We start from the raw sequence: 25,759 nt of genomic DNA on the forward strand, positions 1-25,759 counted from the left end.
AACCGCAGAAAATACCCGTTATACGGTATGTGTCACGTAACACATGACAGACATATAACGTAACATGACAGACGTATGATAAAACGTGACATGATTAAATTACATTTCTGATGCTTAGCAATACAAATAATCTTTAAAAAATAAAATTAAACAATTCATTAAACAATGCAAAAAAAATTTTCACTCTTACGTAGAAGAAAAAAGATTATTAAGCTACTTTTGATGCACAAACTGATGATCGTAACAGTGACAGACTCCTTTACTTAGCCAGCCAAATAAACCATAAACTTTCATTATTTTATCAAAAAGATAATGTTGCCGTAAGAAATGGACATTATTCAAATATCACAGAATGTCATGATTACACACATTTAAAACATTACAGATTAGCCTACTAATAGAAAAAAACCCAGACATTATCTCAGCACTATGCTACTTAATAAAGATCTAATTGAGCATATACATGTATTATCATATATTAAATTACATGACATACAGATGATAGGTATTACCTAAAGATAGCCCATAAAAGCTTTTTTAAAAAGCTTATTTCCATTGGGGTCCTTAAATTATGGTGAAGCATAAAATTATGTCATGGCCATAGGAACCGGGGGGGGGGGGGGGGGATGCCCCCCCCCCCAATAAATTTGCCGATAAATAAATTACTATAGTAAACATATAGAGTATATGCTTGTGCACCCTCAATAAAAATGTCTGATGACCTTTTTTTTTAATTTTGCTTGTCAGGAAATTTTTGGCAGTGCCCCCTCAACTGTCAACTGAAAATATATGGCTGTGCCCCCCCCCCCCCCCCACTGAATTTGCTTCCTACAGGCCTGTATGTCTTTGCACTTTGATAACAACAATGTATTATATTATTATATTTTATTACATGGTTAATGGTAATGACACTTTACTTTTAACCACTATGATATAAAACACACTAAAATTTAAATGAAATTCATTAATTGCATATGACTAATATTATTTGGACATTTACATCTCTTAATTTCTATGCTGAATTTACTTTGGTCACCTAATTTACAGTCTGACACGTTAGCGTCTCCATATGAGTGATAATTTCTCGAGAGGGACGCTAAACAACAAACAAACAAACGTTATTAATGCACATAATATGTATTGATAAATTGTTTCTACATATATTGTATTTTTTTTTTAGAAAGTGCTGCTGGTTTAAATAGAATTTGCATTACATCAGCCCCTGGTAATGGTCTTCATTTGAGGAAAGCAGTAATGTTAGTATTATGTATATTTTAAAAATTGTTAAAATCTATGAAGTGTTTGCAAAAAAATTATTTAATGAGACACAATGTAATATGTGCCAACCCTGTACACAAAAACACAGTAAAATTATTTCAATACAATCTCTTGATATATAGTTATAAAAATAGTGGTGCTAAACAAAGTGTAAATATTAATCTAACATAGTTGAATAATATTCCATTTAACAAATGCATTTTTCAAGGTGAAAAAACATAAATGTGGTGGTAAAATGCCTGGGAATGGCCATAGTTACTCAGGTGAGTGTTGTGGTTCATGGGCCTCTTGTTGATGTTGGAATATAAATGACCTGTGAATGTTTGAAGACCCAAACATGCATAAACAAGTGTACTTTTTTCACAATGTAGACTATCTGACATTGAATAATTATGTATTCCTAGTAATAAATATTTTTTGATCAAATAAAAGCTGAATACATAGCAAAATACCAGTACATTGTAATAAGCATAACAGTTATTGCATCATACCCTATACTGTTATCAAAGCACAACCTCAAGGGGTAAGGTTCAGACCACCTAATTTTAAAACTTCAATAATGAACTGATTTCTGTTTTTCTGTAGCCAAAGTGTTCATATGAGAAAAAGAAAATAAAGGGGGAGACATAACAGTATATCATTTTGAAGAAAAAGTTGTCTTGAAAAAGCCATTTTTCTAATCTAATTTCTGCTTTCTATAATTTAGAACCCAGAGGTAGAACTTGCAATGAAGATGGAAGTTTTCATTTGTCATGTATGACAACATAGATTTCAATTTGCCGAGGGAGCTATTGCCCTGCTCAGCAGCTTGACTGTTCAAGCTTTTAAATTGAGGATAATCATTTAGATTATATCCACTGTTGCATCCTCTGTGGTTGAACCAATGAAGCCTATCAACTAAGAACCAGGAGTCCTTGAAGAAATCTGGATACCTGTTCAGGCAGTAGGTATGTAATTTACAAGCATTGTCATAAATTACAATAGATGGAGCTGTAATGAAAAAAAAGGTTTATGTTATCAAAAATGACATATATATATATGTAATGGATTATGCTTCATACTGTTTTTTATGTAAAATTAGAAGACTGAGGCCCATTAGGGCAGAAAACAGTCTGATAATTTTACATATAGAATTGTATGAGGCATATAACTTACTAACAACATTGCCATTTAAATGTCGAGAGCCTAGACTTGCAGAGAAAAACAATTATCTGAATGAATTTGTTCAAACTATATTTTGAAAAATACAGAAAAATAACCTTTTTTGAATCTTGTCAGCAGTAGGGTAAAAGGAACGTTTGGAGATTCATGAGAATCCATCAGCTCATACCCATAACAAATTCCTGGGAAAAAATGTTAAATGTAATTAATTTTCATACTCTAGACCAAAAACATTCTGAACTTGTATGGGCACAACAATAAAGTAGTAATACTAGCTAAAAATTAAACCCCAATCATATAGGGGAACAATAATAAACCAGTAATCAGGCTAGGAGACACACTCAAACCATGCAAGGGCACAAAAATTGAAATTTCTTATTACTAGTAATTTAATTTTTAACCTGAGTATGGGTGCAACATCTTGCACATCCATTCCAATTAAAACATATATATACTGCATAATTTATTATTCCTCAGTCTATGAATAACAACAATTAACCATAATCCCAACTATATTGGGGGCAAGATCCTGCTAAAATAAAACTCCAACCATATATGGGTGCAGTATCCTGCAAAATTAAACTTCGCCATCTAGGACATAAAGGATCCTGCTAAAATTGAACCCCTTCCATGAAGAGGTATATAATCCTGCTACAATTAAACCCCAACCATAAAGGGGTGCAGGATCATGCTAAAATTAAACTTATAGGAGAACAGGATCCTACATGTACTAAAATTAAAAATTAAATTAAGATTAGGATCCTGCTAAAATTAAACTCCTACCATATAGCAGTACAGGATCATGATAAAATTAAACTCCGACCATATAGGAGTACATGATCCTGCTAAAATTAATCACCGACCATATAGGGGTGCAGGATCCTGCTAAAATTAAACACCGACCATATAGGGGTGCAAGATCCTGTTTAAATTGTTCGTTGTGTTGATGTAGCTTTTCCACTGTTATTTTTAAATGTAGGTTAATAACAAATTCGATCAGCTCATGATAAATCTCGTCCACTGTTTCTCTAACACAAATCATTTGATACTGCATGGCTGATAAGAAATCCACATTTGGAAAGTCTGTTACGTAACTTGTGCCTTGCGCGAACTTTTAGCCAGTGCTGCCCACCATACCTGCACTAAGTAAAACGATGATCGTCTAAACTAACTGAATCAAAGTTTTTCATCCAGAAGAATATCACCAAATCAGGTTTTTCTAAAGTGCCATTCTATCATCATCACGGTATGAACTGAAAAGTCACATAGCCACAAGACATGGCATAACGTTAGTTCACGATCACAACATGTTTTTGTATGGATATATACTTACACAATGTTTGTAAACAATATCCACAAAATATTGAACAGTGGACAACATTACAAGTCCAAGAAACGGTGGGAGGATGTAAATCAATTCAGATACATAAACAAATCCATATCAAAAAATTTGTTTCCACCAGAATGCATGGTCTGGAGATAAACAAGATCAAGTTACAAATCTATAGTAACAATAATTAATTGTGGCACTCAAAATTCCGGAAAAATTCTCTAATAACAGTAGAATAACAGAGATGGTATAAATTACTTTATGTTGCACATAAATACAACAGTATTAGAATGAGACAGAAAAGCTAAACAAAATTATTTTATTCAATTTCAATATTATAAATTATAATGGAGAAATATTTTGATAAAGTTAACAATAATATATAAAAAAGTTATTTCCCTATCAAAATTTGCCCAGTCGTCTTTTACACATATTAGGACAATTCCTATTTGTCTAGTATTAAATTTTTGAATAATTTACCATTGTGAATGACCAATTTATTAGGGTTCTTAGCACCAGCTAGAATGCCATATTTTGATTTTCTGCTTTTTTATGCCCCGCCATGAATATGGCTGGGGCATATTGTGTTTGTCATGTCCGTCTTCCGTCATTCTGTCCTTCCGTCTGTCCTTCCGTTACACTTTGCGTTTAGCTCAGTTCAAAGCTCAGTTTCAAAGAAACTATCCAAGATATTTTTATCAAATGTCATATGCTGATAGATATTGATGAGAGCTATGCAACTGCATCAACATTTTTTGACCTTGACCTTTCCTTTGACCTTGACCTCACTTTTCTTAAATTAGTGTTTAGCTCAGTTTTAAAGATACCAGTCAAGATAGTGTAATCAAAGTTCATATGTTGATACATACTGATGTAAGCTATTCAACTGCATCAACATTTTTTGACCTTGATGTTTCTTCATATGCTAATACATACTGATGTAACCTTTTCAACTGCAGCAACAATTTTTGACTTGACCTTTCCTTTGACCTTGACCTTACTTTTCTTAAATTAGTGTCAAACTTCATATGCTGATACATACTGATGCAAGCTGTTCAATTGCATCGATATTTTTTTACCTTGACCTTTCCTTTGACCTTGACCTCGACCTCACTTTTCTCAATTTGTGTTAAAATGTTGCATTACTAATATACCCTCGGCCGAGCATTCATGTCCTATGGACATACTTCTAGTTTTATTTATTATTAATTTGAAAAGTAGAAATATTATATGTTGCTTTGTTTTTGCTAGGATCTTACCATGCTCACAAAAAAGACAAAAAACACCGGGCAGCAGACTGGGATGGCCTTTTGACCTCTTTGTACATTCCTGTTGTTCCTTTTTGCCATGTTTCATGTCCATGTCATATATTCCCCTGGATCTGATTGGGGAAAGTGCCGGGAAAAAGCTGTCTCTAAATTGGCTTGTGTCTGGAGAGCAGGAATCTAGTAGTTGTGAACTTGGAGGGTAACTGGATTCTGCCAGGTCTAGTAAAGACTGTAGCAAATCTGTCAGTAGCTTCGGTATTTCCTCCAGGGATGACACCAATTTAAAAATCTGTAATATATGTAGAAAATATATTTGCAAGACACTATTGAATAGGAATTTAAAATGTAAAAAAAAAAAAAAAAAAAGCAGAACAATTAGTTAATAAAGTACACCACCAAGGCAGGGAAAAAAACTTCTTTGTGTAATATTGTTAATTATGTTTGTAAAGTAAAGAAACCATTCAAGATAGTGTAAGCAAACTTCATATGCTGATACATACTGATGTAGGCTATTCAACTGCATCAACATTTTTGACCTTGACTTTGACCTCACTTTTCTTAAATTAGTGTTTAGCTCAGTTTTAAAGAAACCATTCAAGAAAGTGTAAGCAAACTTCATATGCTGATACATACTGATATAGGCTATTCAACTGCATCAACATTTTTGACCTTGACTTTGACCTCACTTTTCTTAAATTAGTGTTTAGCTCAGTTTTAAAGAAACCATTCAAGAAAGTGTAAGCAAACTTCATATGCTGATAAATATTGGTAAAAGCTTTTCAACTGCATCAACATTTTTTCACCTTGACCTTCCTTTTGACCTTGACATTCGATGTCAACTTCCTGTTTATTCAAGCATCTGTCCATTCCAATTTTCCATCATAGTTTTCTCAGCAGCTACTCATCACAGATACTAGAAATTTTAGCACACTTTTTTTTTTGCATACCATATGGTGGGATTTATTTTTGTACGAATATGGTGTCAACTTCTTTTTATGCCTGTGTCTGCCTTCACATGGGAGCATATATTGACATCAGAACAGGCTTATTACTAGTGATCAATGGCTGACAGACTTCTTGTTGCTATTAGTTGCAAGAGTTATTTCCCTCATGGGTAAATGTACATATAATACATCTTGTTTAGAATATATTACTATGGATATGTTATCTATGAGAGCTATTTGTAAATGATGCATTGATATGATTGATTTATTGTGATATGATGTTTTATTATTTCAGGGTTATGTGCATGTTTGTTCCATTGCTTACTGAATCTAAAATAAGTGACAAGTGAACCCTGAAAAAGGTATGTTTATGTATACAACCCCCTGCTAGATTTAGGCCACTTGATCCAAAGGCTCAAATAAGTTTTACATATCAAAAGTATGACTGTGCACTTAATGTTTAGTTTTAGGTCTCTTTTGTCACTTTTGTTGTTTTAAGTCTTAACCTAGTTTCATTTTGGTTTATTGATTAAAAAAGCTTGTCAAATTGGAACCAAAATTAAATGCCATAATTATTATCTAAGGGACCAAAGTTTTCCCTGAAATAGTATGATACTTGAGAGATGAGGAATAATTGATAAAAGCAATGTGAGTATATCAGATTATGGGATTTTTTTCTCATGATTATTGATTATTGCAAAATGTTTACCATAGGCAATTGAACCTGCAGCTCTTCAAGAATATCTGGAGATGATCTTGGATCCCTCCTTTGCATATCCTCCAAAGTACGTCGAAGAGCCATGCCTGGATGGAACATTCCACAAATTGGGCTGTCCAAAGCTAGATTCCTTAACAGGTCTCTATAAGGATGAGGTGCTGCGGTTGATAAACCAAAGGATCTGATCAAGGACTGCAGCTGCGAGTTGTGAAAACCAATCAGCTCTGTCATTTTGGTAAATTCCTGATCAGTAAGAGGAGGTTGATCTCCAGCATATCTTTTCAGTAAAAGTCTGGTATAGGGATCAGTGATGAGAAGCCTGTCCCTGTGGTAACTATTATGAATTAAATAAGAAATTTATCCGTTAAAAGCTTTGAAAACCAGTAAAAATGGGAATGAGTTTAGTATTATTATTTATGCCCAGCCATGAACATGGCCGGGGCATATAGAGTTTGTCATGTCTGTTTTCTGTCTTTCCCTCTGTCCTTCCATCGCACTTTGCCTTTAGCTCAGTTCAAAGCTCAGTTTCAAAGAAACTGTCCAAGATATTTTTATCAAACTTTATGTGCTGATACATATTGATAAGAGCTATTCAACTGCAGATAAAAGAAGAGCTTATGCGATAGTAAGGTGTCTGTTGTCCATCTGTCTGTAAACAATTTTTATGCCCCCCCCCCTCCCCCCACTTCGAAGAAGGAAGGGCATATTGCTTTGCTTCTGTCTGTTGGTCGGTCTGTCTTTCTGTCCACCAACCTCTTGTAACAAAAACATGTTTGTAATTCAATTAGTTAAAGTAAGATGAAAATTTCTCCAATGCATTGCTTGAAACTGTTTTACTTAATATAACAAACCTGTAAGGAATATCCAAAATTTTTTCAGATGTTAGTTGTTTGAGATTTTCACTCCAGAGCTTGAAATCTTTCCTGTGGGCCAACGTGGTGGCATCCATAATAATATGATCTGGCGATGACCCACATTGGAGGCATGTAAAACCCTCTTCAAAAGCAATTGTAGAGCACACTTTCTGGAGGAAACCATACCATGCAAACTTGAAATGTGCATATGAAAAGAGGTGATGAAATTTCGAGTCGCCCGACCTTTTATGGTTGTCCTTCAGGGACATGAAGTAAGTGTAAAGAGTTGTTCTAAAAAGATGGAAAAAATGTTAACTTAGGTATTGTATATAATAGCCTAAAGTTCGCTTACATTAAGTCTTTATTAACTCACCTGAGCTGAAAACTCGAGTAAGCTTTTTCTGATCGCATTTTAATATTAATGAGGTGAGTGTTGTGGCCAGTGGGTCTTAAGTAACTCAATACTGAATATTTACCTCAATCTGTTTCCAATATTTACCTGTTCCTCGTAAACAAGTCCATAAATTCAAACAGTACTTCATATGCAATCAGTGTATGACTGGTATGGAAAATGCAGTGTTCCTGTCCGTCATATTTTAATATGGTGCTACAGGATATGTTACAGCATTTTCTCTCACCAACTGAAAAGCAATTTTGTTTTGAAATTGTTTAGTTAAATAGCCAATTAAGTCACTGTGTCTGTCCATAACTGAACTTGTGTATTCACATCAGAGCGAGGGTATATTAGTGAGCAGTGGCTCACAGACTTCTTGTTATCTCTTAATTTATGAGTTGTTACTGAATACTAGACTACCTTAATTTTTGGGGTATATGTCGATTGGGTATATAGGTCAAAAGGCTCATTTTCAGCCATAATTTAAAAAAAAAAATCCTTAGATAGGATGAATTTGGAAGATAGGACGAGGCTTTGTTTATCGATTTTCTAGAGATTCTTAGTATGTAGATACTACATATCAGAACATGTAAACCTCATTAACGTAACCCATGATATTAAAGTATTGAGAAAATAAACTGGTATTTTTATGAATACAGCATTTTAATAGTGATATATACAAACATAGTTAAAACTTCCTTGAATTGTGATATTACATATTTTCTCCTACTTGCCTATTCAATGCCGTCGTAGTTTGACTCTGTCGTTAAACACATAAATACGGTTGTATACAACAGCTATAATTAAGGAAATACCCAAAGTCAAACAATAATCATATCCATTTTAGAACATCGTAGACACATTCCTTTATTCTGACATTATTTACCGGGGTACAATATTAACTTTGATGACTGCCATTTTTATATTTCTTGTCCAGAAATTTGCTAAAACATGCAAATGACTATTACATGTAACAGTAGGCAGTTAAAATTAATCATATTAATATGCTATAATTTTGCTTGAGATATTGATGTAAGAAATAAATTTAATTGAGAGTAAATTTGCAATTTAACATTCATCAAGAATTTTACAGTTTTGTCTGTTCAATGATGTATAGCACTAATACCCCTGTAACGGCACATGGATCTGTTAATCGTGCCACCAACACCGGTGTTAACACCTTTGTGTACACAATGTATATACCTTTATCTGTCGGACAATTAAAATTCTATTAGAAGCCAGTCTTTGTATAATTCAGTGTACCACTTAGGATATAAAACAAAATAGTTATGACTAGCTGTATATTTGGTAAATAAATTTAGGAATTTATTGGCAAAAATTTATTTCACACATTTTACACTTAAATAAATATCACAAGACAATGAAAAAATATTTAGATACATACTATTTCAATTAATTGTTACAAATAAATGGTAAAAAAAAAATATATGTATTACAATTGTGATTGTGAAAACTATTCCGTATTTTAAACTTTGATACAGTTGCAGTTTTATTTTTAGTAGACGATTGCGACTTCCAACTCGACAAGATGGACACAGCATGTTGTAAATATATTTTGAGACATTATTTTACTAGATGATATAATAAGTTTTTTTTGTAAATAGACGGATATTTAATGGAACTTATTTTGTAAGAAATCAATGGAATAAATATTTATTTAATTCTTTATTGTTTATTATTTTTTTCTCGGTAAAATAATTTTAAAAAATTCAAAAATGGCACGAAAAATTTGCTTTAAAGTTGACGTAAATTTTACTGATTTTTGGGCATTTTTCGTAAACTTGAGCCTTAGATAGGTCTATGGATTGTTGTTTTATACTCAGGTGACTGTTAAGGCCCTTGGGCCTCTTGTTGGAATTGGTTTAGATAATTCAATTACTTGTAATTGAAAAAAAAACTCAATTACAAATACTTTCAATTAATTTGAAAAAATGTATTTAGATACAGTAAATTACAATTACTTCTTTCAATTACCCAAACCGAGCTATATAGGTTTTGGATGTGTTTACCTTCAACCATTGTAGTTATTTTTTTATCAATTAGTGGCAAGGACTTGATGTTGGAAACATTGTTGGACCACATGCTTCCACAGATTTTACAGGTGCTGTTGGACTTTGATTCAACAAGAACACCACCAGGAATTCTCTCAGATGCTGGCTTTGCATATACAGCTTGAAGATTGTCACCCAAACGGAATGGAATGCCCCTCCAGGACACAACTTTAACCCAGGGAGAAGTGGTCAGTTTTTTGGGGTTCATTATTTTTAAAGCATTCTCTGGCAAATCTATATTGTATTTCTCTGCAACTTCAGACAGTAAATTGATATGTCCACATCTTGAAGATTTGCAGGTGATGCAAGATAATACCTCTTTGTAACAAATTATTCCACTGGATCCTTCATGGGTGACACACAGGTATTCTCCATCCCATGACAATTCCTGAACTGGAGAGCTGTCCTTCTGATGAAACAAAGACATATGGTAATAAAAACAAGTTTTCTACTAGTTTTCTAGTAGGGTGGGGGCACTATGGGCATAAATGTTTTACATGGGTATAAATGGGAAAAATCTTTTAAAAAAAAAAAAAATTTCCGGGAACATCAAATCATAAAAAGTCATATTTATATGGAAGCATTCATAGGTAATGTAGATTCAGGTATGTTCAAATACTGACCCCCATGGGTATGGTGGGGCCACTATTGGTGATCAAAGTTAAAGATGGCTATAAATAGGAAAAAATCTTTAAAATTCTTCTTTTCAGGAGCAAAGTCATGTTTAGTCATAATTATATGGAAATGTCCTTAAGTGGAGTCCAAATCATGACCCTCTGTGGTACAATGGGATCACTATGGGGCAGATCAAAATTTTACAAAAATATACATTGGAAAAAATCTTTAAAATTCTTATTTTCAAGAATGGCGATTTCTTGATTAATTGTATTTGTAGTCCGTTGGCATCATTCATTTTGACCATGACCTTGATGTTTGACTTACTTTTTAAAAACTTTAACCTTTTCCATATCTATTCAATGGTTGCTGCTAGGGCTTTTATATTTCAAAAGTATATTCCCCGAGACAAGACCTTATTTTAGGTACCAACATATTTGATTTGCATTTGAGAAAGTTTAACTTTTGCTATAAGTTGCCATACGTGGGGCATCAGTGTTTCACAAAACACATCTTGTTTTCTTACTACAGCTTAGATACTTGTTGAGGAATGGGGAAATTTTTATCTTAGTCCTTAAGATTTTTTGTGAAAAGGGCCACTGTTTATTTTATTTTTAACCTCTAGGATGCAGAGAATCTCATGCTGATATCTGTAAATTCATCATTATACGAGTTCATTCTGACTGTAAAATTTTACAAAGAATTGTTAAGAATTTTGACAGAGATCCTGAAAAAACTTTGATTAAGCATTGAATTTGTTTTTTGTTTTTTTTTGTTTGTTAATTGTGTCCCTCTTGAGAATTTTTTACTCTTATGGAGACACCACCATTTGCCAGTGGAGGGCTGCACTCAGGCCATTGGGCAGTGAGGGATCTTTTTCATGCTAACATCTACTGCAACACAGGACCTCGCTTTACAGGGTTTGATATAAACTTTTACAAGTAGAAGACCAATTGAGTTACTTTCAATAATTTATACCAGCCATGATAAAAAAATTAATAACCCTGACCAAACATGCAAGTTTACTTCTTATAATCAAGAATTTTCAGGGCTCGACATTAACGCTTGTCCGTTTGTCTGGTACCAGTGAAAAAAAATTACGGACAAGTGAATATTGCTGGGCACTTGTCCGATTGGACAAGTGCATTTTGATATAAAGGAGTCTCTAAATAATTAAAAAAAAACGACTGTTGAAAGTTAATCAGTAGTTTCAAGATGGAAGCTGTACATAAAAACCAGACTTCGATCCCGATAGGGATAGCTATTAATTGAGTTCACATTCGATCGGGATCAAAGTCTGGTTTTTCATGTATCAATATTTTTGACAGACTGTTAGATGAGGTCCCAGCCAATTGAGTTTGGTTCATCGGGACATTAAAGTATTAAAATTATTGTAAATCTTTATAACTATACTATGCATAACTATTTTTACCATATGGATCAACTGCGACTTGTCAATTACAGCGATTGTGTTGTGGGAATTTTTCTTCCTCACATGGCCATGGAAGTTTTTAGATTATTTATTTTAAAGACTGAGGGAAGTTTAACAGTTATTTAATCAGCACAATCAAAGGGTCTAAGTTCTTGTACATTTTACACCACTCATTTGCTAGACTGGTCGGTCAGATGTGCCGTAGTGTCAAACCCTGCTTTAAACGGTCTCATCCCAAGAACCGGTCTCCACATTGGGCAGTGGATTCGAACCTGCAACCTTAAGATCAGCCCCTTACTGGGCGACTCTAGAGAGACGCTCTAACCACTGCACCAGAAGGGCAACTGGTGAATTTGGTATATCCATGTATGTACTAAACAAGTCTTCTATTCACATACCTGAGATTGATAGCAATGAAGAGAATAACTGTGATCTGGAAAGTAAAGACTAAACAATTAATTAAAAGTTGTCAACAATTATGATTTGATTTCTTTAATAAGAAAATTCTGACAAAAGATTGAGTTTATTTAGTATGTCATCAAGTCCTTCATGTCCTTTTGATCTGAAGATTATAGAGAGATGTAACATATCAGAAAAATTTTACATATAATTTTGAACAGGATGGGGCTAAATTAGACATAGACAAAGAAACTCGTGTACTCTGGTGACTGTGAGGGCACTTTTTGTATTTTTAGCTCACCTGCACGAAGTGAGTTAAGGCTAGGTATGGGCGTTTCTATGCAAATGAGTTTATAAAAACACATAAGAAGTATACCTATAATTCAGAGAAAGTTTTGAATTATTTTTCTTATACAGTACGGTCTCATTATTACGATGTTCATTTTGTCATGGGAAAATATCATAATACTGAGGGCAACGTAATAAAGGTTCCCAATAAAATCCATTAAAACATCGTTTTGAAAGCTTGTTATTTTTGTGGGAGGTGTATTTTTGCCCTTTTGTTCCCTTCTTCTGTTCCAATTCTTAACTAAAAAGCAAACACGTATATGATTTATTAACAACTTATCTTGAATAGATGTCTTCAAGATGATATTTCTTCTTTTTCCTTCATTTTAAAAGAAATGTGCATATTTCTTATAAAAACTTTGGTGATCTTCATTTATCTACCACCATTTCCTTTTACTTCTGTTTCTGACTCTCTAGATAATTCATTCGTAAAAATTTCAATAAGCCATCTTCGTAATCAATTTATAGTCGTTACTACATAACAACAACAATTTTTAGTGAGCTTTTGGGTGTTCAATGAGCTTAGAGCAGCAGTGAACAACTGATGAAAGGGGGCAGTGTGACTGACGTATTTATGGACGGAATTTGACAATACACAAGCTATATGTCAAAATAAATTTTATTGTTTAAATTACTGAACAGAGTTCAATTAGGGGTTCAGCAATTATCGATTTGAATTTCTCCTGACACCTGTGAGGTAGTCCAAGCCACAATCCAAGCTGTTAAAACGTAAGTGAAGTTCAAATTTGGCCCAAATTATGTTTAATACCCAAGCTGTACATTACCGCAGTTTAATTGCAAACAAAATTACACAATACATCTTGAACATACATGAACAAGATTAAATGTAACCTTTTATAGAGTAAATTAATTTTATTTATTAACCAAAGTATAAAGATAAAATAAACTTTACAGAGATAGATAAACTAGAGACTACATTTATAAATAAACGGTTTAATTGTTCAACAATGGCTTTGACACAATGTCTCCAGTTCTGCTGACCTCGCTATAGCAGTCAGGTGTGTGCAGTCGAGCGTCACTAATCACCTAGCGGGTCTGTAGGTTAACACTGTCAGAGCACAGGTGTTTCAATGTTTATTTAGCATCTCCTTAAGTGTCTACCATTGATCAGCAGTGAATAAACACGGAGTGAAAAAAATTGTGGACAGAATTTTTACATAGTAATACCGAGTCCCTGCATTTTAGGACATCATAATAAACGGTTCTATTTTGTATAGATTTAAGAAATGGTTTTGTGCTTTGAATTTACAATGTAATAATGGTTCTGTCTTATAAAACCGTCACCTTAATAACGAGACTGCACTGTACATACTTAGTACCCAAGATATGTTTAGTCAGTACACATTATGAAGTCATATTATGACGTCATTGTTCTTGCATACTGGAGGTAATAAAACACATCAACAGCTTCGGTGCAAGGGATTACCCTATTTAATTTTGCATAAAAATGTATAATGCTAAGAAGAATTTTCTATAGATTAGTTATTAATTAAACTGCTGCACAAATCCTAGGCATTTTCTCATTTGATCGGAATCTGAGGAAACTTATAACGGACTGTACATTTTAACCCAGATCCAACTTAAAACTTTACAAGTAGTAATTATACCCCACGCAACTAGTTGCGGGGGGTATAATGTTTTTGACCCGTCAGTCCTGTTTTTTTGTCAGCGCAACTCCTCCTAAACCGCTGCACAGAATTTCGTCAAACTTTGCAGATATTTAGGACACAATGTGTAGATATGCATATTACCAGGAAATTCCGATTCCTTTATTTTTTCTGGGAATTTCGGCACTTTTCAACTTACATTTTTGGCCATATCTTGAATATAGAGATGAACAGTTTGTCAGCGCAACTCCTCTTAAACCGCTGCACAGAATTTTGTCAAACTTTGCAGATGTGCATATTACCAGGAAATTCCGATTCCTTTATTTTTTCTGGGAATTTCGGCACTTTTCAACTTGATTTTTGGCCATATCTTGAATATAGATATGAACAGTTTGTCAGCGCAACTCCTCTTAAACCACCACACAGAATTTCATCAAACTTTGCAGATATTTAGGACACAGTGTGTAGATGTGCATATTACCAGGAAATTCCGATTCCATTATTTTTGCCCCAAGAGTTTTGCCTATTATTGAAGAAACTTTCCAGCTAGGTAATAAGGAAATCCACTGGAATAAGCCTTTGTAATGACATTTTATGTGAAATATTTTATGACCTTAAAAGACCCCTATTGATTTTGAGATCAAAATATTAATGATTTAACACACACACAAAATCTTGAATCTTGGATAGTTCTTCCCCCCCCCCCCCCCCTTCAAATTGGTGCTTTGCCTTAAATAATTTCATAAGTACAGTATATGAACAAATTCATATGACTACATCATAATTTTGTTTCCATCAATTATCTAAATGTGTAAGTTGTCATGTGTTAGACATGGACTTACACTCATTAACAAATCGAAATCAAGGAGGAATTTAAATAACAGTTTATCAGCATAACTCCTGCACTGAATTTCCTGAAACTTTGTAGGTATTTCAGACATAATGTATAGATTTGTATACATACAATGATTTGAATGTCCTTATATGCAAGAATTTTTGATGTGATGATTTTTTGCAAGTAATGCCCCTTTTTGAATTATACTGTGTATTTAAAATGCACTGTGCCATTCAGTACGTGTTGCATTGTCAAGTTTTGGGGGAGCGTGGGGTATGTGAGCTTGCTCACTTTTTCTTTCATTAAACAACTGAGTTGTTGATATCTGTGCAACAATGCCAGCAATCCTTGGGAGTATTTTGATTCTAAATATACCTTGTTTTAGTTAAATGAAATAGAGCATACCCTTGCGCCAAAGCATTTTTTGTTAATGTCTTTTATAATCTTGTGTAGAAAAGAACAATGACGTCATAATATGTACTGGCTGTCTCATGTCATGGGTACCAAGTATGTATTAGACAATAAGCTTTAACGTTCTCTGTGCAATAGATATAGTCCTTAGGCATTTTAATTAGTTTATTTGCATAAAAATGCCTATACCTAGCCTTAATTCACTTGCGTGGGCTGGACCTTTCCTTTGACCTTGACCTCGCTTTCATAAAATTAGTGTTTAGCTCAGTTTTAAATGAACCATTCAAGAAAGTGTAATCAAACTTCATATGCTGATACATACTGATGTAAGCTATTCAACTGCATCAACATTTTTTACCTTAATCTCACCGCTCTGGGTAATAAGTAATCAAACTAAGCATGCTAAGTGTATAGTTATGATGAACAATGGTGCCTCTTTCAAAATTGTGAATTTCATGGCTTCTGGTTTAAAACACAAACCAAATTCATTGTTGGAAAGTTGTTACATGATACATGGGTGACGAATAAGACCCATGGGCCTCTTGTTTTAATAGGTATGAGAAGTAAAACTTACAAATGCATTTTTTCTTTGACGATTATTTATAAATTTTTTTCCATTTTAATACCTTCAGGTTGCAGATCCTCTCTTGAATCATATCTTTCCATCAGAAATGATACTGCATCAATATGTATGCACCTTGGATAGCGTTGTAAAAAAGCTAAGAAATGTAGATAAGTTGAGAATTTTAACACACATATTGTTTTGCATATGAAAAATGAAACAGGAACATTGTTTTGCATATGAAAAAAATAGAGTGTTCCAAGGAATGCATGTGTCACCTGCTTTGTAGCTTCAAAGATGTAAATAAATCTAAGTGTAGTTAGCTGTTTACTTACAACTAGCATGATAGTTTATGCAGAAAAAAGCATCCACACACATTATAAGACTGCGATAGAATCTGACAAAGAATATACAATTATTGCTGGTTTTTGAGGTCAATACGATGATATAGACACCTGAGGAGTACAATATATACCGAGCTCGAATGAATCTTGCGTCAACGTCCTGTTACTCCGTGCATCTGTCCCTGCAAAATTTCCATCTCAGTTTTGTCAACAACTTCTCAATGCGAATGCATGAAATTTTAGCATAGTCTTTATTTAGGCATGCCATATGGTGGGATTCATTTCTGTAGAAATCTGATGTTAACTTCCTGTTTATCCATGTGTCAGTCTGTACCAAATTTCATTCAGTTTTGTGGGCAACTACCTATCTGGACTAGAATTTCTTTTTTTTTCACTAGTCACTTGGGCTATGGGCTTAATTTTTTATTGGTCAGCTCAGCACCTTTACTGTCCCACTAGGCAAGTAGATTTTAAAATGACTGGCCCAAAACCATATTAATAATAGTAATATTTTGTTCATATTGTGATACTGGTAGTACTGCTTAGCAGAACAAGAAACAACTGAACTTGGACAGTCAACCATTTTAAAGGCCTTGTGCAAGGAAATAGCCAATCAAAATGAACTTAGTCAATTAAAGTTCCATGTATATAGAGACAATTTCTTTTTCTTTTTTCATTTTAGGCAACATTTTTAGGCCTACAGTATTAATTTTGGACTCATGTACTAGGAATATCATATCTTTAGCAGAATTGAGCCACTGAATTAAAGGAAACTCTTTTTTTAGGTGCGCATGAGGCAACTTCCTGGATGGTGTGTAGGCTGTTTGTCAACATGTAAACCCACATGTATTTCGATGTTGGTATGTCTACTCTCAATTTTGTTTCTTAAAAGCCACATAAGGGGTATTTTTTCTGATCTCAAATTTTTGTCTCGGCATTAATCTTTATTTTCTCTTTCATGAATTATCTGAGAGTCTAGTCAATTGATTTAATTTAAGATATATAGTAACATATAGTGAAATTATTTCCTTATGTGAGACCTTAAAGAGGAACATGTAACTCTCATTTTGACTACAATTTCTTTGATTTCAGGAGTAGTCTCCCCTTTTAAAGATTAATAATGGGGGATATACAATACGGCATGCAGTCTGGTTATCACCAGAGAGTTTCGACACCCGTATACCTCTGTAACCTTAGCTTTGTTGTGTTCATCAGACAGGTAAGAAAAGCAAGATAATTAATTAAAATAATTTTAATGAGATAAATGATAGAAAATAAAACATTTTTACATACACAGACTCACTCATATAAGAAAATGTCACATTTTACACATACAATAACATATCCAAATTTTCCCCATTTACACAGTTGAATAGAATTAGTGCATAATAAAACATAGCAACAATTATTACATGTAAGGCAATTCACAAAATATGTATTAAATACAAAGAGCAAGGGCCACTTGGGTTTTTTTTTGGCCCTGTGAGTTTCTGAAAAATTGAAACTGCTCAGTTTTGGTTGACAATGCTGTATTTATCACTTGGACCCTTTTTTGACTGTGTATCTATTGAACATCACGTGATTTTCTATATAGGCAATGCATTATGACGTCATGAATGGCTTCATTTTTACTATATCCTGTAAATTCCTTTAAAAATGGCCAAAAGTTGGAGAATTATTTCAATATTCCATATAGAGCACAACTTCTGATCTAAAATATGCAATTACATAATGAAAGGTCTGTTTCTTAAAATCATAAAACATGGTTTAATTTTTGAATCGAGGGTTGTGCTCATATTTTAATTCTTTGCTGAATGTAGTCAAATATGCTTGTTTTCTGCTAAATTCAACAACATTGCATTTTCACAAAGCCTGTTTTCCAATACCTGAATTCTCAAAAAGAAAATTTGTTATAGGAAATGAGAGCGCTAAGTCTCTACTTTATTATGATATATGAAATGCAGAGGGTGATAGTCAATTAATTGACACAAGAACAGGGCCATTTTATGCATAAAGTGAACCTAGCTCTTTCATACTTTTTAATTACACAGCATCAATGCCCCCTCTTTCAGAATCTTACAACTTCCTTTTTAATTTTGGATCTGTTAATGATTTACAGTAAGTGTCTTTAGATTTTTTTATCCTGCAGCTGATATCTTTTAGATCTATTGTATTTTATTTGAGATTTATGTTTTAATAGTTTTTGTTTCATTTTAAAGTAATTTTGCCTATTTTGTTGTTGTTTTAGATGATGGACCACTCTACTTCCTTTTACAAGAGGTGCCCCTACAGAATCACAAAGTTCCAATGGTGAGGTTCCATGACCCCTATTCAGTGAGTGGACAAGTTTATGTATTCTACTCTGGAAATTTCTACTACTTGTAATACATTTTGGATTTGATTTTAAATATGCCCTATTCACAGATTCAGATTTTTGTGTACAAGTATGATGTTTAATTCTATCAAGATTAATTGGTCCTAAAGTCAAATTTATACTGTCTTTTAACAAACATTTGTCTTTTTCTGTCATGTTTAATGCAAAGTCACTAGGCAACACTGAAGAGTTCCACTTATTGCTTTTCAGGAAAAGGAATAAAGTTGATAGGACTTTCCGCACTGTCAGTGGTACCAGCTTATGATGGAACGAACAGCAGTGGACATAGCCCGCTTCATCAAAGGTAAGTCTCTGGAGTAGTGTTTGAAGCAATTCTCGTACTCTGTCCTGCATCAAAGCTTCAGGTCCAAGGCAAATCTTCTCTGCAAGGATTCTCCTATGGCTTTGGTTCTCCCTGGAAACATGTGACTGCTGAATGGAGCCTTAGCAGTCTGTTTTCTTTGAGAGTCAAAGAAATGATGCATGTCTTTAAGGTTTTCAATCACATGTCCTTGTTTTTCAGATGCACCAGACACAGCGGCACTATCTCCATCACTGATGAAATGGGAAATGACGAGTGGACGGTCATCACTTTGTAACTCACCGATACAGTTTGCAGCCCATCTCTTCTCATCTCCAATGGTGGTCTACGGAGGAATGGTTGCATTGCAGTCTTCGTGTCCTGGGCAGGTAACTTCCTTTCCTTTGCTTCGTAGGTGTGTGCCTTTCTTGCATAGTTTGTTCCCACAGAAAACTGCCACAACATTTTTCCTCTGAGTTACATTTTCACTTACGGTATAAGTCACTTGGGTGGCAGCTTGAAATGAGGTTTTTTCCAATGGCACTGAAGGTGGCATTATTATACCGAGCATGTCCTTCCGCTCTGATAGCAGTATCAGGACTCAGGAGGTCCACATTTTTCATTAAGTTTTTGAAAATTCTGCCTTATTTTCTTCATACTGTTTTTATTTGCTTCGGTGATAATTTTTCCCACTTTGTTGCAGGTCTGTTGCATGTTGACGGCTGAAGCTGGTTCAATATTTGCACCAAGAAGCATACCACGCATACCTTCTATTGTAAGACTGGTGACCAACAGGTGACCGACAGCCATGGCCACATTAAGCTGTGCAGCTCTTCGTCCCCTTACAGATCTCCTCACCTCTTAGTAAAGCTTTTCTCAGTGACTGGTATAGTGGCACTTCTTCCATCGGATGGAAAGGATCCATGCCAGGCCTCGTTTTTCCTCCCCATGCTGATTCCAGTCCAGTGAACCGTCACAGTCTGGAAACTTATGTGAGTGTTCTTTAAATGCATGATTCCACAATTTAGCAGTCTTTTCTTGGTGAAGTACTCTGTAAAATTTTGAATTCAGGTCATGTGACACAGCTTCCATGTAGGAGTCTACAGGCTGGATTTCACTTGGCCTGGGTCGCAAAATCTTCTTTTCACTGCTTCGGCTCTTGGCATCTGTAACTGCAAACATTCCATTTTTCTGTGGCCGTACAATGTCACTAAACTTTTCTTTACTTAGTCTTCTTATGGGAACTAGAAATTGGACTGGGCTGGTGGTCCCTGTATTCTTCTGGCCTTTGTTGTGAGGAATACTTCCTTTTTTGTATTGATGTTGATGCAACCATTTTGGTCCCTTTTTGGCATGATTATTATTTTATTGTACACTTGTAGACTTTTTCCAAGAATATTCTATTGTATGTGGTGCACATTTTCAAGTATTGTAAACTTTTGTGTTGTTTATTTAATTTGGAGCTGCCTGGTCTTCTGAGAGAAACTGCATTCTTTGATGACTGATGGAAAAGTTTATTTATTTTAGAGCTGCCTGGTCTTCTAAGAGAAACTCCATTCTTTGATGACTGATGGAAAAGCCTCCTCACCCCTACTGCTAAAGAACCCATCTTAATCACCAGCCATTAATCAGTGATCACTGTTATCAAAGCTCCAAGGTACATTATTGAAGTCTCTTTTGACACCTTTTTTTCCAGTCTCTGACTTCGTTTTAGAATTAAGATTTTCAATTTTTTGATAATTAATTTCTTATAAATCAGTAAACTTTCTGTTCCTTAGCTAATTAGAGCTTATTAATTAGAGCTGAAAAAACTTTTAAGCAGATAGCCAAGAACTCCAACATTTCAGCTTGTATTTTATTCCATTTTTTTCTGAATAATTCACTCATTAGATTTTTTAAAGTTTGAAATTAATATACTGTAGATGAATTTGTACAGAAATTAAGCCTAAAATTCAATAATCTGTTAGGAAGAGTTATCTCCTATTTTTCATCCCTTAAGGACAAAGATAAATTTGGTGCACTAGTATATGAAAGATAAATAACTAAAAGACATTTTCTGCAAATTTCATTTAATTTCATTAACTTTTAGTTGTCATAAAGGTCTTACGTAAGGAAACAGCCAATCAAAATGAACTTAGTCAATTATAGTTCCATGTATATAGAGACAGTTTCTTTTTCTTTTTTCATTTTTGGTAAAAATTTTTAGGCCTACAGTATTAATTTTGGACAAATGTACTAAGAATATCATATCTTTAGCAGAATTGAGCCACTGAATTAAAGGGAACTCTTTTTTTTAGATGTGCATGAGGCATCTTCCTGGATGGTGTGTAGGCTGTTTGTCAACATGTGAAACCCACATGTATTTCGGGGTAGGTAAAAAAAAAAAGCACTGATCTGAAGGGCACATGTCCTCTTTAATGTACTAATTAACCCAGATTTAAAATTAACTGGGCGCAGAAATAATAATTAATAATAATAATAAACTTTATTTATCCAGGATTACGGTGCACAATTAAGCATAAAGCTAGTTTTCATTGTGGTCCTGCTACAAAACATTTTTACAATTATATATGGGCATATAAAACTAGCATCTAAATAAAAAACATGATGTAAAAGTACAATCACATGACAGATATATACATGTAGAAACGTATTTGTAACAATACACTCATAAATTGGACACTCAATGAATTGGAATGGAAATCTAGTATTGAATACTCAGTAAGATACACCGATTTAAAATACCCACTGAACTAGAGTTCTGAACATTTTGTGATAGTTTGTTCCAAATAAATGCAGATGAATAGCTATATGAACATCTGTAATTTTCTGTTTTGACTTGTGGTATGTGGTAAATATAATAGATTTGACATACAACCATTGGACCTGATTTGGCGACAACTGACATCTTATGTATATATTGAAACACATGAAGATAATCTGGCATTTGGTTGTTTAAACCCTTAAATAGAAAAATGACTTGTCTAAACATAAAATAATCCTTGATTGGCATCCAATTTAAACAAGGAAATAAAAAAGCTGATAGGAGTTAAATTTTCTGGAATATTTAAGCATTCCAAGATACAGCATTATCAATATACACATCAAGTAATTTTGCCTGTTTCACAAATTCAATCTGCACACCACTAAAATTTATGTTAAGATTTCTAAATTTCTGCAACCTTTTAGATGTGACAATAAGCATACACTGCGTTTTTTTTTAGATATATACAGAGTTTATTTTTGTTCAACTATTCAATACCTAAGTCGAGGTCTTTTTGAAGTTTTTTCTCTAGAACATGTATACATTTATCTCTTATGTCCTCTGAGTTGTCGTCTACATACATTGTAACCGAAGAGTGTTTAAGACACTTTGAATAGTCATTAATATAAAGAGTAAAAAATAACAGTCCTAAAATTGACCCTTGAGGGACACCTTAAGATGTATCTTTTTCTTGAGAAAACACACCTCACCAACTGACACATTGCTTATGATTTGAGAGATAAGATTGAAACCATTTAAAAGTATTTTGACAAATTCCAAACGACTTAAGCTGGTGTAAAAGAACTTTATGATTGACTGTATCAAAAGCATTACGCAGGTTAATAAACAAAAGTCCTGTAATTTTCCCATCATCCATGTTTTTAAACCATTTATCTGTAAGACTGTTTAGTGCAGTTTCAGATGAATGACTTGGCCAAAAACCTGATTGATTTTCAGTTATTAACTTCTTCTTTGTTAAATATTCATAAAAAAGAATTAAAAACATGACACTCAATAATTTTGCTAATAACTGACAAAATCGATACATGTCTTATTGTTTACTAGATGTTCATCACCCACTTTGTGCAATGGATCACTACTCTGGCTCTTTTCCAGGCATCAACAAAAGTACATGAAAATATAGATTCATTAAAAATAAAATGTAAAATACCACCTATCTGATTAAAAGACAACTTTATAAGTTTTACAGAGAAAACCATCAATACCTCTAGCTGTTTGAAGAAGACATTTTGGTAATTTCATTTGCCCAAGACTAGCAGGCCATTAATTATTTAGAGTCCTGCTCATCATAGATGCTTGAAATTTTACCAGTTTTTATTTAGGAATGCCATTAGAGGGTATATTTGCATCAGAGTGGGGGTATTAGTAGTGAGCATTGGTTTACATTGAACTATAATTCTGCTTTTTCCTAGCTAAAGTGCTCATAAAGGGGATGTGGCCCATGGCCCTCTTGTTCTTGGTCCCATTGTGTTCAAAATAACGATGTTTGACTGTATATATTTAGGAAATTAGGTATCATTTTTAAACATCTTTCAGGACATAAATATGGGTTGGTCACAAGATCAAATTTGATCTCGTACCAACCCTTATTTATATACTGTATAGATGTTTTAAAATCATACCTTATTACTTGTATTTACATTTGTGACTTATTTATATTTTACATTTGCCTGATTATAATCTTTAACGCATGAAAGGCTTTATTTTTCAAACTCAACGGCACATGTTTGATCCATTGATTGCGCATCGACCCTTTATGACGTCAATGAGAAATTACGTCAAACATTTTTGATGTGAGGAACCAGTGCTTATACAGATATAGATAGGCATTGCTTTTAATAGTGTTATATGAAAGAAAACATTTGCATATCTATATATATATATATATATATATATATATATATATATATATATATATATATATATATATATATATATATACACTTTTTTTTAAAAATGATTTTTTAGGATTAAAGACTAACCATCATGAGAAATGTCAACACTCCAGGATAGTGCATTCACCAGTGATGATCTGGTATTATTGCAAGAACAAGTGAAACACCAGTGGAAGGAAGAGCCCTGGAAAGACTTGCTGGATCTATGTACAAAGACAAATTTATTTGCCTGGAAGAAAAAAATTGTACTTGACTTAGTAGATATGATTTTTTAAAAGAGGTTTAAGTTATTTATTATGTAATATGTAGTATAGTTTACATAAAAGAAACTAAGCTAGAGAATTTATTTATTAATTGTAAAATACAATTTTTTATATATTCTGATGTATATATAGTTTAAATTGTGTAGCTATTAAATTAAATTCCCTAAGTAAATTATGTCAACCTGTTAAATACAGAAAACATGTTGCTTATCCAATTTAAAGGTCAGGTAAAAAAAAGTACATATTTTGGGTACCTGCAATTGTCTTTCATCAAGGTCATAATCTTTTAGCACAAATTTGTCAAAGTAGTTGCCAATTGGTGTAAACCCTTTGTATAGCAGTAGTTGCTGCATATAGCTTTGGAGTGCATTTGGGAAGCTCTGCAAGTGGGATAAGTAAAGGATAATCATTGTTTTTTTTTAGTTTGATATGGAATTTATTTAAAGAGGGGGACACAATTGTAAAGCATCGATGAAAATATATATTAAAACAATGTTTGTCTCATAAGTGAAATAAATTCCATGTTCAACTACAAAAAATTGTATTGAGTTTTATACATTGAAATAAAAAGTAAAGTATTTAATGTTGAAAAGAAGGATGGGTTTTTTTTTACTATGCTTGTCTTAAAAAAACAATGTATATCAAAATGTGGATGAATATGCATTTATGATTTTTTTTATTTTTTTTTTCAAATTGTTCATTGACAAGTTGGTAAATGATTTGGCATGGTTAGTTTTGATTGTCAGGTTTCAGAATGTTTTGAGTATTGTAAATGATATGATGTATAGTTAACTATCTAACATTAAAACTTCCTGTTGTAATAAGGGACTAGAGGGAGGATTGTAAACTCTGTATTAATTGAATGTAAATTTTGTTCCTTACATTTTGCATTCATGTTTGGATTTCTGAAGTTTGGTTTTCAATTTTTTTAATATTAGATTTGTAAGCAAAGGAGTGGTTATTATTGATAATAATGTAGAAGGAGGGAAAAACAGGGGGATAAAAATTAATGGATACCTGATTTAAAAATGATTTGTTAGGGTATTTTTTTCAGTTGTTTTTAAATTAATTTTATTAAGAGGTAAAAAAAAAAAATCAGGAAATTTAATCCTCAATAAATATTTAGTTTCATACAATACCTCAAATGCAGTGGATCCAATCTCAATAAATTGTTGATTTGAATTATTCTCAGGCTGTTGTTCAATTTTATTTTCTTGAACACTTGTTTTGGATTTTCCATTTGCTAAAACTGTTAATCAGATGTTAGTTCATTTCAATTTTTATGCGAAGGGGAGTGTAATTCCAACTTAATTTTGGTATAGTTTGTGCATCTGTCTGTCCGTCAATTAACTGGGAATTCTGGAGAAACTGAACAAAAATCAATCAAGCTTACAAGAAAGAATCATTTGGGAAAGTTGTTTCATTTTTTTCAAATGAAGAACACAGACATATTTCAAAGAGGTATGATCAAGAAGAGACTAAAATAATGGGAATATTTCTAAAAACCTCATGATTCAATAGATTAAAGTTATAAAGGCCTCTGGGGTG

At 33.3% G+C, this 25,759-nt stretch overlaps 1 protein-coding gene and 4 long non-coding RNA genes across 7 annotated transcripts; 3 read left to right on the forward strand and 2 right to left on the reverse strand.

The window, feature by feature from the left end:
• Positions 1–1,127: 1,127 nt before the first annotated feature.
• LOC133181923 (uncharacterized) lies at positions 1,128–6,344 on the forward strand. 3 transcript variants are annotated; one of them, XR_009720505.1, is made up of 3 exons: positions 1,128–1,225; positions 1,985–2,225; positions 5,021–5,543. It is a non-coding gene; the product is annotated as an uncharacterized LOC133181923 (long non-coding RNA). The 3 variants fall into 3 exon arrangements; XR_009720507.1 differs by lacking the exon at positions 1,128–1,225 and adding an exon at positions 6,277–6,344 and having other exon boundaries at positions 1,414–2,225; positions 5,021–5,254; XR_009720506.1 differs by lacking the exon at positions 1,128–1,225 and adding an exon at positions 6,277–6,344 and having other exon boundaries at positions 1,414–2,225; positions 5,021–5,236.
• On the reverse strand, positions 2,149–3,875 carry LOC133181924 (uncharacterized). Its single transcript, XR_009720508.1, has 3 exons — positions 3,773–3,875; positions 2,538–2,621; positions 2,149–2,268 (listed from the first exon to the last, which is right to left on the reverse strand). It is a non-coding gene; the product is annotated as an uncharacterized LOC133181924 (long non-coding RNA).
• A 3,671-nt stretch (positions 6,345–10,015) lies between the features above and the next one.
• Positions 10,016–12,230, forward strand: LOC133181920 (uncharacterized). Its single transcript, XR_009720504.1, has 3 exons — positions 10,016–10,207; positions 10,319–11,554; positions 12,099–12,230. It is a non-coding gene; the product is annotated as an uncharacterized LOC133181920 (long non-coding RNA).
• A 222-nt stretch (positions 12,231–12,452) lies between these two features.
• Positions 12,453–25,432, reverse strand: LOC133182478 (uncharacterized). The gene is made up of 5 exons (XM_061317324.1): positions 25,351–25,432; positions 24,466–24,591; positions 24,036–24,177; positions 16,314–16,406; positions 12,453–12,499 (listed from the first exon to the last, which is right to left on the reverse strand). The coding sequence occupies exons 2-5, from the start codon at positions 24,562–24,564 to the stop codon at positions 12,453–12,455; spliced, it is 381 nt and encodes a 126-aa protein (XP_061173308.1). The 5' UTR covers positions 24,565–24,591; positions 25,351–25,432.
• On the forward strand, positions 19,484–20,897 carry LOC133181919 (uncharacterized). Its single transcript, XR_009720503.1, has 3 exons — positions 19,484–19,657; positions 19,972–20,260; positions 20,796–20,897. It is a non-coding gene; the product is annotated as an uncharacterized LOC133181919 (long non-coding RNA).
• Positions 25,433–25,759: the final 327 nt, after the last annotated feature.

This window comes from Saccostrea echinata, unplaced genomic scaffold (assembly GCF_033153115.1).
Source record: "Saccostrea echinata isolate AGI-Se365-2 ecotype Australia unplaced genomic scaffold, CSIRO_AGI_Sech_v1 ptg000009l, whole genome shotgun sequence".
In the NCBI taxonomy this organism is placed as follows: domain Eukaryota; kingdom Metazoa; phylum Mollusca; class Bivalvia; order Ostreida; family Ostreidae; genus Saccostrea; species Saccostrea echinata.